Here is a 13441-nt window from a genome sequence, read left to right on the forward strand (position 1 = left end):
GCTGTTTTCCATGAATCAGAAGGCACTAACTGATGATTTAATTGAAGTGTACAAAATAATGAAGGGCTTGGATGGAGTGGTTGGAAGGATCTGTTCCTTGTGGCAGAGGGGTTGGTAATTAGTGGGAACAGATTTAAGGTGATTAACAGAAGGATTTGAGGGCTGCTTTCACACAGAGGGTTGTGGGTGTCTAAACTTTACTGCTGAATTTAGTGATTGAGGCAGAAACCCTCAACTCATTTAAAAGGAACTTGGATCAGCACCAGAAGTGCTCTAACAGCAAGGCTGCAGACCAGATGCTGGAAATTGAGATTAAGAATAGGTACCAAATTTAGTCAACTTGTGCAGACATAGTGGCTGAATGGCGTCTTTCTGTGCTGTAACTTTTTTTATGGTTAGAAGGAGGCTATGCTGATTGGATTTACCTCTTTTTGGATTTACCTGTTCTATTTTGTTGGATAGTTGTCAGTATTGTAGTATTGTTTGATTAGCTAACCCAGAGCCAATTATGAAGAGTTCTCAGTAAGCCAATTTGTTAGGCTGTTGTGAAATTGAAACTTGGAGTGGAAACTGAGCTCCCTGCAGCTATTGGTTAAATACTGAACTAGGTGCTGCGCATTACAAATTATTTGTTCATTCGCTTAGCTCTCTGTTTTGAATCTACATCAAGATTGTGTATTTGTTGTGCTTGTTGTTCACTCTTGGCGTGCTTCTGACCCACATCCCTCTTACCAACACTTCAGATTTGAGATGATTGACAGTATGGCTCCAGAGGAGTACCATCGAGTGCTTGTCAACATTCGTAAAGCAGAGGGCCGGAATAAGAGGCAACGAGCTCTGAAACGAGCAGCAGGTGCCTCAGCGAGCGAAGATGAAACTCCAAAACAGAATGGGGACAGGTGAGGAGTAAAATAATCTAGAAATGACTTTTGATACTCTTCAGGGTAGTGATGATCAATGCCTCTGTATTTTTCATCACATGGGCTTGTAAAAGAAAGATTTATATTTTTGTAGCACTTCTGTTAATGCTATTATACCACAGTGGAACTCTGCCTAAAAGGGTGATGGATGCAGGAGCCATCAAGATGCTTAAGGAGTATTTGGATGATCACTTGAAACAGCACAGATTACAAGGACAAGTAAAAAGGGATGACAATGGATAGATTCATGCTTGATGACCATTGAGGATGCAGTGACCTGAAGGGTCTTTTTATATGCTGTAACAAACTCTCTTTGGCTCTTTTTACAACCCAAGGGCATCTCAAAGTATTATACAGCTAATTAAAGACTCTTCAGGCCTAGCCACAGTAGCTGCTAATTTCCATAGACTAAACTCCTACAATCTATAAGTTTTTTTTTAATGTTTGAGAGGTTAAATACCAAGAATTCACTAATGCGGTCAAAAGGTATCATGTTAGAACTGAGAATAGCTCCAGAAGTGGCCACACGCACTTGTGTATACACATGCACCATGTTTTTACTTTGGAATAGTGAAATAATTCGGTTTTGAGTTGGAGTATGTTATCATCTCTCCCTTAGACTGTGGAACTCTTTCAGATACCCTTCCTCTTCTTTAATATACAACTAGTAGATAATTTATCATCAAGTGAGCCAAAGGCTTCTGTTTACCATCTATTTCAAATGTGGATAGTTCCAGCATGCAGCATCACCTTGTAATTGACCCTTTGACAGGCCAGTGCTCCCTTTGTATCACCTTAGATTTTTGTCCTCCTTTCTCAAGTATGGCTTGGACCTACGACCTTCTAACTCTTGAAATGCGATTGTCACCAACATAGCTGACGCAGTTGCTGCAGTGATGTGAGACCATAAGATATACGAACAGAGTGAGGCCATCAGCCCTTTGAGCCTGCTGTACTATTTGTTTGCAACTAATACATTTCTCAACCCGTCTGCTGCCTTATCCCTGTAACCCTTTGATCCCCAATCTCTTCAAAAACCTGTCTATCTCTGTCTTAAATACACTGAATGACTTGGTCTCCGCAGCTTTTTGCAGCAGTGAGTTCCACAGATTCACCATGCTCTGGCTGAAGAAATTTGTCTTCATCTCATTTCTAAAGGAATGACCCTTCACTCTGAGGCTGTGTCCTTGGGTCTTGGTCTCTCCTACTCGTGGAGACATCCTCTCCATGTCAGACCTCGACATACTAACCTGATTTGCTCAGAATCTAATTACGTGGAGTGTTGGTCTTTTCTAGTCTAACTTGAGTGGTTTATAACTGTGAAGCTCAGTTTGTCAGTATGATTTTTTTTCAGTATTGAAGAGATTCTGGCTGAGACTGATTCTGATGAAGAGGTTAATGAGAAAACGGAGAAAGTGACAAAGAAACAAATTTCCCAGAAGAATTCTGCCTGGCTGAAGGAAGGGGAAGCTGACGAACCCCTCAATTTTCTGGATCAGAAAGTGGCACAGAGGGTGTTGGGTAAGGATACAAGTTGTAGGAAAATGCCATTTGGCCCCTGAAGTCTGCTGTAAGTGAAATTGGCTATTGCTACTGCTCATGCTCACCTGTGCTGTCCCATTTCACCATCTTATGTCTGCATTCCTTCAGAGTCCTGGAAGGGATGGGGGAAATTATACAAAAATAGATGAAGTATGTTGTGAAGAAGACATGTGTTTGCATGCAGATCGGTGTGAGTGAGCAAAAATCTGGCAGATGCAGTACAGTGTCCAAAAATGTAAAGTTCACTTTAACAGGAAGAATGAAAAAGCACTGTTACTTAAACACACAGAACAGATTTCAAAGTTTGAAGTGACCTGGGTGTTGTAGTCCCCAAGTCACTAAAAATTAATGTGCAGAGCACAGCAAGTGATTAAGAAAAATAATAAGATGTATCTTTGTGATGAGAGGAACAGACCTGTAAGGATGTTATGCTTCTTGTTATACAGGGCATCGAAGTTTGAATGTTGTGCAGTATCGGTTTCCTTATTTAAGATGGAGTTGATAAACTTTTGTTAAGGGAATCAAAGATGATCAGAGGTATATTTGAATGTGGAATTCGCGACACAAGTAATTTTGTAGAATGGCAGGTCAGGCTGAAAGGGACAAATGGTTGACATCTGCTATTTGTGTGTTTCTTGTGGAGGCAGTAAATGGCGAAGTGGAGAAGGAGCACTGGGAAGGTTTTAATACAGTAAGTGCCGGAGCAAAGGACAAGTCTGCATTCGAAGACGGTGCCTTGACTGCCGTTGAGAGTTGAGGGCCTGGTGCCAGTGCCGATGTGTGAGGTTTCTTAGAGTCATACAGCGTGGTAACAGACTCTTTGGTCCAACCATAATTCCAAACTAAACCAGTTTCACCTGCTTGCTCCTTGCCCATATCCGTCCAAACCTTTCCTATTCATGGATTTACCGAAGTGTCTTTTAAACGTTGCAACTGTGCCCACATCCGCACTTCCTTATGAAGTTCATTCTGCATACGAATCACTGTTTAAAAAACAAACCTGCCCCTCATGTCTTTTTTTCAGTCTCTCTCCTCCCACCTTAAAAATTTGACCCCTAGTCTTTAAATCCCCCATTCTGGGGAAAACACACTTACCATTAATCCTAACACAATTCATTTCCTCTTTTAAGATCACGGTATGCTCTGCTTCCTAATACCATCAGATCAACCTGCAGGACCTCACCATAGACATCATTGAACCTGTCCTTTAGAACATCTGCACATCAGTGCCCAGAAATTCCTCTCTCCACAGGGCCACAACATTTAATATCCAAGGACCTACCCTCTCTCCTTTGTACCTGCATCCTCGCCTTCTGTCCCTGTCTGCCTCCCTGCCCTGTACTGTTCCTTCCCTTGGCCACCCTCCCCATCCTGTCGTTTCTCCCTCCCTTCTTTCCTCAAATTTTCTCCCCTTCCCAGGATTGTTCCCTCCCCGACCAGCCTCCTGACCCCATGTTTCTTGCCTCCCTCAGCCAGTCTCTGCCCCAGTCTCCCTCTCTTCCATCCTCAGTCAGTCTCCCTGTTGTGTGTCCACAGTGGGATTCTACTTGATCAAGATTCTACTTGATCTGTATCATTGCATCATTGAACAACATCACCTCAACCTCACCACTAGGAATAAAACAGCAGTGACTCACTCAAAAACCAGCAAATCATCTGGCCTCACTGCTGCACAGCACTTGTATGCAGCTTGAAATTTGAAAATACATTTTTCTCACTTGCAAACAGTTTAGTTGGCAAGGAGAAGTTCATTCTAGCCATATTGCCTTTTATTAAGCATACAGAATGTACAAATGAACACAAAAAAACTTTGCAATGCTTCCTGTCTGGAAACTCAACTGACTTGCAAATGTCCCTGTAAGTAATGGTTTAGTTTAATCCCACTGTCAGTAAGTTGATTTTTGGTCTCCTACGCAATTAAATTCCTTCTTGACCTTGTTCCCACTCCCAGATCCGTCACAAGATTCTTAGAATGGTTATCTGAGGAAGTCATGCAGCCCATCATGTCTATACTGGTTCTCTGTAAATGCATATCAGCTCGTTCCACTCCCACACCTTGCCTGTACTGTATGCTGAGGAAGCCCATTCCTGATACTAGTGAAACTGTCTACAGAAAAGAAAAAACAACTTTCAGGTCATTTTTTTTTTAATGTTCATCTTGACTTGACGTTCTCTCCACTTTTACCAATGGGAGCAGTTTCTCCATATTGTCCTCTCTGCCTGGATCCTGATAATTTTGAACACCTCTATGAAATTTACTTTCAACTTTCACTACCATAAGGAAAGTAATCCCAGTTTCTCCAATCTATCCATGTAACCGAAGCTTATAAACTTTGGAGAAATTTTCAAAAAAAAGAAAGAATGTATGCAATCTCTTTAATGCCTTCACTTGCTTCATTAGATTTGGTGCCCCAGTATGAACGCAATATTCTGTTGAGGCTAAATAAGTGTTTCATAGAAGTTCATCATAACCTCCTTAACTTGTGTACTCTCTATATGTTTACAATGTACTGCATCTTATTGGACTTATTAGTTACTCTCTAACCTCCTATTACCTTCAGCAATTTGTGTACATATACTCGCCACTGCTCCTGAACCCTCTTTAGAATTGTACCCTTTATTTGATCTTTTCTCATACTCCCTACCAAAATGTGTAACTTCATACAATGAATTAAATTTCACATGTTCATCCAATCCTCCAGGTTGCTTTGCCCACTTGAAGTCTGCCTGTGTGCACATCACAGATCACAGTACTTCCAAATATCATGTCAGCTGTAAATTTGGAAATCGTACCCCAAGTACCCAAGGCTGTTAATACAGATCAAGGGAAGCAATGGACAGGATTCTACTGTCACGGGCAGCTACATTTTATACCTTTGCCTAGTCTGAAAAGCATCTGCTGATATTTACTTTGTTTCCAGTCACTCAACCACATTTGTATCCATGCTGCTACATTCCCTTTAATTCCATGGGAAAATGGTGACTCAGCGCAGCATGACATCTATTGACAGTATCCACTAATTTCTACACATACTAAATATAATGTGATTTATTACACAAGTACTGACATTTTATAGATTCCCTGCAGTGTGGAAACAGGCCCTTCAGCCCAGCAAGTCCACACCGCCCCTTGGAGCATCCCACCGAGACCCTTCCCCCATAACCCACTCACCCCTGAACACTGGGCAATTTAGCATGGCCAATCCACCCATCCTGCACATCTTTGGACTGTGGGAGGAAACCCACACAGACACGGGGAGAATGTGCAAACTCCACACAGACAGTCGCCCAATGCTGGAATTGAGCCCAGATCCCTGGCGCTGTGAGGCTGCAGTGCTAACCACTGAGCCACCGTGCCTCCCATTGCCTATAAAGTCCTTGAGGTGATGAAAGCTGCAGTTACTGAATCAATCTCAGCAGTGATATTTGCAACGCAGTTTCATGCCTTGTACAAGGAGATGCAATGGCCTAGTGGTGTGAATGCTGGACTATTAATCCAGAGACCCAGATAATGTTCTGGGGACCTAGGTTTGAATCCCACCATGGCAGATGGTGGGTAACAAAGTGTGGAGCTGGATGAACACAGCAGGCCAAGCAGCATCTTAGGAGCCCAAAAGCTAACGTTTCAGGCCTAGACAAGTCTGAAACGTCAGCTTTTGTGCTCCTAAGATGCTGCTTGGCCTGATGTGCTCATCCAGCTCCACACTTTGTTATCTCGGATTCTCCAGCATCTGCAGTTCCCATTATCTCATGGCAGATGTGGAATTTGAATTCAATCAAGTATCTGGAACTAAGAATCTAATGATGACCATGATCCCATTGTCGATTGTCAGAAAAACACATCTGGTTCACTTATGTCCTTTAGAGAAGGAAGCTGCCATCCCTGCCTGGTCTGGCCTACATATGACTCCAGACCCCCAGCAATGTGGTTGATTCTAAACTTCTCTACCAGCAATCAGGGATGGACCATAAATGTTGTCTGATCAGCAATACTGTTGTCCCATGAATGAATAAAGAAGAGAAAATGTATTTACCAGTATCTTGCAGTATGATTGGGCAAATAAATTGCCTACTAACATAATTGGCAATGATAGTTTTCCTTCTACCTCATTCAATCATTACTATTTTTTTTGCAGCCACTAAGCCAGAGATGAAGAAGAAAGCAAGCATTAAACACGATTTCCCAGTGATGTCAGATGGCCGATTGGTAATCGGTCAAGGGGCAAAGGATGAACAACTTAAAGGTGAATGTTCTGGGCATCTTTGCTGTTTCTGCGTGGAGTCCAGTGTGAAGATGCCCTCCTCCTCTGATCACTTCAACCAGAGATCTCCCCAGTTGTGTCAACTTTACCTCTACCCAGGGTGGCTCGAAACATACCTTCCTGTCAGTTTGTTATTCTGTACATTGCTAATTTTGCAAACAAATTCCAGTGAAGATTTTTCAGTGTCACTTGAAGGCGTTGAGACATGTCACGTGCAGCAGGAAGTTTTTTCTGCATATTCAGTTGCTTATATTCTATTTGGGGACAGGGAAGAGGTTGCTACATGGGATCTTCTGTTCTGGAGTGTTCTTGTGCTGTTGAACAGAACTGCATTGTTTCTCAATGGCAAGGAGTCTCCATTGAGATGGGTTGACTGTCACTTAGAGTGATGGTGTATGCCCTATTGTCTTCCACTGAGTTGCTTTCTTTTAAGTTAACTTGATGCTCTTGTTTGGAAATTCCTCTGTTAACAGATTCTGAAGATGAAGCAAATGAAGTCTTGGAGGAAGTCGGTGTGAAAACTGTGAGTGTTTGCCCTAATTTATTTCCCAATGACAGTGAGACTAGCAGTTAATCATCAAACCCTGCCCTAGTGCAGCCCTGATTTTCATTAATACCTCTACACCTCCTCATGTAGCCTGTCACTATTCCTCCTACCATAGCTAGCTTTTCCCCGATCCACCGCGGTTTAACCTTGCAACTGCTAGCTTCTGGCTGTCCCACCCCAGTGCACCAACCTCTGTTCCTCCACCTCAATCTCTTAAAACTCCAGCCTCCGTCCTGCCCAGTCTGTCCTCTGTATTTTGGTTTATTTGACTCTGTATTCCAGTGTCAGTGATTTTTAAAATAAAATTTTGTCCATCTAGAAAGCTGCACAGAAACGAAAGTTTAAAACTGCTGATGATGACGATGAAGAGATGCAGACAGATTCATCGTATAAAGGTAGGTGTAATTTTTTTTCTGTACCCCTTTCCATGTCTCAGTGTGGGGTATTCAGTCCACACTCCCCCTCAGCTCTTGCTCAATTATGCTGGTGTCACCCTAGGACATTTTAAGGCTATTCTGTCATTTAATAACATGGAGGATCATAGAAAAGATGAGTCAGTCTCCAGCTCAATTTTTAAAAAAATGTCTTCAGGTCAGGAGGGAGGTACATGTTAGTCCTTCGTGGATCATGTCAACTGAGTACTTTACTTCCTATGCGAAATTCCTATCCAACCACAAGGAGATACCTTTCACTTTTTGGTATTATTTAACTAGAGTAAAATGCAAATACTTCTCCATGCTTTATTATTGTGTTAAATCATGTTAGTTAAGTAAAGGATGTACTGCCTTTTACAGTGTGGAAGTATCTTTGATCTCAAAGGGAATAGTTTGTGGGTGGGTCGAAAAGGTCTGTTAGAGCTGGTGGGCTGTGTGTGGAGTGGTGAATCATACAATCCCTACAGTGTGGAAGCAGGCCCTTCGACCCAACAAGTCCACACTGACCCTCAGAGCTTCCCACCCTGACTCAATCCCCTGTAACCCACCTGACCTACACATACCTAAACACAATGGGCAACTTAACATGGTCAATCCACCTAGCTTGCACATCTTTGAACTGGAAGGAAACCCCTGCAGATAAGGGGGAAATTGTGCAAACTCCACACAGTCTCCCGAAGATGGAATTGAATCCGGATTTCTGGCGCTGTGAGGCAGGAGTGCTAACCACTGAGCCACCGTGCCACCCATTGCAAAAGTTCAAACTGGCAGTGGGATCTGGCTGTGCTGTATTGCTCTATGACACTGTAAATCTTGTCCCTCAGGATTCCCTCCAACAACTTGCCCACCACCGAAGTCAGGCTAACTGGTCTTTAGTTCCCTGGCTTTTCCTTACCACCTTTCTTAAATAGTGGTACCGTGTTAGCCAACCTCCAGTCTTCCGGTGCCTTACCTGTACCAAGCGATGATACAGATACTTCAGCATGGCGCACAGCAATTACTCCCTTAGTTTCGCACAGAGTTCTAGGTTACACCTGATTGGGACCTGGGGATTTATTCACCTGTATGCATTTTAAGACATTCAGCACCACCTCCTCTGTAATGTGGACATTTTTAAGATGTTGCTGTTTATTTCCCCACATTCTCCATCTTCCATTTCCTTCTCCACACTGTTGCAACATACTCATTTATAGTGTCTCCCCGATCTCCTGCAGTTCCACCTATAGGTGGCAGTGCTGATCTATACGGGCCCTATCTTCTCCCTAGTTAGTCTTTTGTTCCTAATGTATTTGTACAATCTCTTTGGATTCTCCTTAATCCTATTTGCAAGAGTTATCACATGTTTCCCTTTTGCCCTCATGATTTCCCAGTTGAGTATATTCCTACTGCCCTTATGTGCTTCCCGGGACTCATTTGATTCCTTGCTGCCTATCTATACCTGACATGTGCTTCCTCCTTATTCTTGACCAAAATCTTAATTTCTCTAGTCATCTAGCATTCCCTGCTCCTACCAGCCTAGCCATTCACCCTAACAGAAACAGAGTGTCTGGACTCTCATTACCTAGTTTTTGAAGACTTCCCATTTTCCAGCCGTCCCTTCATCTGCAAACATCTGCCCCCAATCAACTTCTGACAGTTCTTGCCTAATACTGTCAAAATTGGCCTTCGTCCAATTTAGAACTTTAATATTTAAATCCAGTCTATCCTTTTCTGTCACTACTTTAAAATGATAGAATTATGATCACTGGCCCAAAGTGCTCCCCCAGTGACACCTCAGTCACCTGCCCAGTCTTATTTCCCAAGAGTAGGTCAAGTTTTGCACCTTCGCTAGAGGGTACATCTGCATACTGAATCGGAAATTTGGTTGTACCCACTTACCAAAGTCCTCTCCATCCAAATCCTTCACATTAGGGCAGTCCTAGTCTATGTATGGAAGGTTAAAATTTCCCACTGACTCTTGGTGGGGGTGGTCAATTGTACAGTTCCCAAACAAGGTGATCATCCCTTTCTTGCCTCCACGTTCCACTCAAATAACTTGCCTGGATGTATTCCCAGGAATATCCTCCCTATGTACAACCATAATATTATCCCCAATTAAACATGCCACTTCCCCTCCTGTCATGCATCTCTTTCTGTCCTTCCTATAGCATCTGTACCCTAGAACATTAAGCTGCTAGTCCTGCCCATCCTTGAGCCACATTTCTGTAATTGCTACGATATCTCAGTCTCAGGTTCCCAATCATGCCCTGGGTTCATCTGCCTTATCTGTTGGCCTTTTGCATTGCTATAAATGCAGTTTAATTTGTCAGTCCTACCTCAGTCTCTGCTTTGTTCCTGCCTGCCCTCACTGAAGTGCTCCTTTTGTCAACTGTGCCAGTTTCAGACTGATCTCTTGCCTCACTCTCTCCCTGGATCTCACCACTCCGCCCTCCTCGTCCACACTCCCAACAGCTCTAGCAAATCTCCTAGTCAGTATATTGGCTCCCTTCCAATTTTGCATTCCATCCTTCTTATACAGGCCATTTCAATCCCAGAAGGGTTTCCAGTGACCTAAAAATGTGAATCCTTCTCTCCTGCGCCAGCTCCTCAGCCACACGTTCATCTGCTCTATTCTTCTATTTCTACCCTCACTAGCTCGTGACACTGAGAGTAATTCCAGAGATTACTATCCTCAAGGACCTCCTCCTTAAATTCCTGCCTTACTTCCTACATTCTCTCCTCTGAATCTCATCCTTTTCTCTTCCTGTGTCATTAGTTCCAATGTATACAGTGACCCCCCTGCTGATCCTTCTCCTGTTTAAGAATATTCTGCATCATCTCTGAGATATCTTTGATCTTGGTACCCCGGAGGCAACACACCATTCTGAAATCTGTTGGTCATAGAAACATATATAGAGAGTCCCCTATCACAATCAATCACTTGGAACCTGACATACTCCTCATTACCGTACAGCCATTCGGAGTATCAGATCTGGTTGTCAGTGCTACATTCGTCTTACAATTCATCACCCTGTACATTTTCCAAAACAGCATACCCGTTTGAGATGGAGTAGTAGGAATTGCAGATGCTGGAGTTGAGATGGGGAGAGCCACAGGAGACTCCTGCACCACCTGGCTTCCTCTCCTATCTTTCTTGGACCTAACCTATCTACCTGATTGTATCTCTGGTTTTTCTCCCTTCCTGCATCCATCATATCCCTAGCTCCTGTAAATTCCTAATTGACATTAACTGCTGCTCCAACTAATCCGTGCGATCCAATGGCATTCACAACCAAACACATTCCTTGCAGACGTAATTATCACTTAACATGGAAACTCTCTAATTTCCTACATTCGACAAGAAGATCTCATCACTTGGCCATCCTTGCACCATAGTAATCTACAGATCCAGAAAATAGCACAGTCTTACTGCTGTAAAAAAACACTCCTCCAAGCCAACTTAGTAGCAATCCCTTATATTTTTAAGGATTTATCAAGAAGTAGATCTCGTTAAAAACATATAGCCGAAAAAGAACCCACCATTGTAGATTTATAAACCAGGAGTAAGGTTACACTTGAATGCCTTCAGGGTGGGTTGTGGTGGAGGGGGTGGACACAGTAAGGATTTGAATTTCTAGTAAAGGTGTTGTTTGTGGGTGTTAGCAACCATCAGTAGAGGGCAAGTGGGAAAGGGTGGGCATGAGAAGGTTTGTTTTCTTTTCCTGTTTCTGTGCTGTCTCTTACTCCTGAACTCACCTCTACTCATTTGTGAATGTTTCAGCTGGAGGTTCTGGAATTCACAGGCAAATACTTCCAAAGAGAATTAGAGAGTACGGTGCCGAGTATAAATCAACGGTGAGTGTGAATCTTGTGTGTTTATTGTATTAACCATATCTGATACTCCATGATTGTAGTTAATCTCAAAGGGACAAAACTAGATTTAATATCTATTGTTTTCTCTGAAACAATTTTATTCATTTTTCTGTCTTCTTAGCATCTACTTAAATTAAACCTGACAAATTCTCATTTTTCTTCAGAAGGGGCGAGGGGATGTGAAACGGAGAGGAAAGCTGGATCCTTTTGCTTATGTCCCACTTAACAAGTCACAGTTGAACCGAAGGTGAGGCTTTGTTACTAGTGGGTGGGAGGGCTCCTGCTTGTTACAGAACTGTGAACACAGCAGGTCATGATGTACTGTTGGTTCAATCAGCATAAAGAATGATTTGTACAGATGCAATATTTCTTATTTTTGCTAGCTTTAAATTTTTGTTCTAAAAAATTTATTTTCTCTAAAGGAAAAAGGCGAAGATTTGTGGCCAGTTCAAGGGTCTGGTTAAAGCTGCACGGAAAGGGGCAGAGGCTGGTCGTAAATTACGAAAGAAGAAACAGACACTCTGATTTGATTGACTGGGAGAAGCTGCTACTACTTGAGACTTCAGTGACTGACTTATTACCAACTTGTCATCTCTGATGCCTGGATTCAGAACCCCAAATCTTTAGTCTTATTTTTCTGTTAATGGAATTATATTAAAGACTTCCACAACTTCCTTTAAGTGCAACCTTCTTGAACTCCCACAGTTAACGTTCAGAAATCCAACTGAATGATATTTGACATGAAATTCAAGTTGTTGTGATTTATTATAATCCTGTGACAGGAACTGCTGTAAAGTATAGGTCCAGACTGCGGCTACTGTTTTCCAGAACAAATTTCCTCCTGGACATGATATTTTCAGAAAATCATCTGCAATCTTTTCAGTTACCATAATGTGAACATCCATCGACAGATAGAGTTGGGGCCACAATTACTTATAACACATATTAATGACTTGCAAGGGGGAAATGAATGCAATAGTCAAGTTTGCAGTGAGTGGTGAGGATAACACAGAGTCTGTAGGAGAATATAGACTAGTTAAGTGAAAGGGAAAATGTGTGAAGGTGTGAGGTTATGCATTTTGACAAGATGAATAGAGGAGTTGAATATTATTTTAAGAGAAACTCTTCAGAGAGCTGCCACGGAGGGATTTAGGCTTCTTCATACAAGTTCTGCAGGTAATAGGGAAGGCAAATAGAATATTGGCCTTTACTTCAAAGGGAATGGAATATAAAAATAGGGAAGTCTTACTAAAAAATATGCAAGGTAACAGTTACCTGGAACACTGAACAGTTTTGGTGCTTTTATATAAGGAAAGATGAACTAGCATTGGAAGCATTCCAGAGAAGGTTCACTCGGTTGATAGTAGGTATGGAGGATGGGCCTTATGAGAGATTGAATAGGTGGGGCCTGTACTCATTGGAGTTGAGAAGAATGGGAGGTGACCTTATGAAACAAGATGTCTGGGAGGGCTTGGCAAGGTAGATGCTGAGATGTTTCCCTCATCGAAGAGTCTTGCACCAATGGGCATAATGTTGAGGGTAAGGTGTTGACCATTTAAGATAGAGATGAAGAGGCATTTCTTACTTGAGTGTATTGAATCTGTGGAACGCTGAAGAGGCTGAGTCATTAAACATATCTAAGGTTGAGATAGGTTTTTAATCTGTAAGCAAGAGAATTGCTTTGTCCTGGGTAATGTTGAACTAGTGTGTTGGAGCTTTTTGCCATACAGGCATGTTGTAAAGAGTATTCTAAATACTCCTGACATGTCTTGTAGTGGGAAAGCTTTGGAGAATTTGGAGGTAAGTTATTCACTTCTAAATTCTTACTCTGTGGCAGTACTTTTGTGGCCAGTGCTATTAGTTTATTGGCTAATGGCAACAGCA

General features: G+C 42.3%; 1 protein-coding gene across 1 annotated transcript in view; it reads left to right on the forward strand.

Annotated features, from left to right (window-relative positions):
- rrp12 (ribosomal RNA processing 12 homolog) overlaps window positions 1-12231 on the forward strand; it is a 61205-nt gene extending 48974 nt beyond the window's left edge. The window contains exons 27-34 of the mRNA XM_048551339.2: window positions 744-899; window positions 2275-2441; window positions 6599-6706; window positions 7198-7247; window positions 7591-7666; window positions 11466-11539; window positions 11722-11804; window positions 11980-12231. Coding sequence (XP_048407296.1) covers window positions 744-899; window positions 2275-2441; window positions 6599-6706; window positions 7198-7247; window positions 7591-7666; window positions 11466-11539; window positions 11722-11804; window positions 11980-12082 — 817 coding nt within the window. The 3' untranslated portion in view covers window positions 12083-12231. The remainder of the gene's footprint in view (window positions 1-743; window positions 900-2274; window positions 2442-6598; window positions 6707-7197; window positions 7248-7590; window positions 7667-11465; window positions 11540-11721; window positions 11805-11979) is intronic.
- The last annotated feature ends 1210 nt before the right edge of the window (window positions 12232-13441 follow it).

Source organism: Stegostoma tigrinum, chromosome 20 (genome assembly GCF_030684315.1).
Source record: "Stegostoma tigrinum isolate sSteTig4 chromosome 20, sSteTig4.hap1, whole genome shotgun sequence".
NCBI classification, from domain to species: Eukaryota; Metazoa; Chordata; class Chondrichthyes; order Orectolobiformes; family Stegostomatidae; genus Stegostoma; species Stegostoma tigrinum.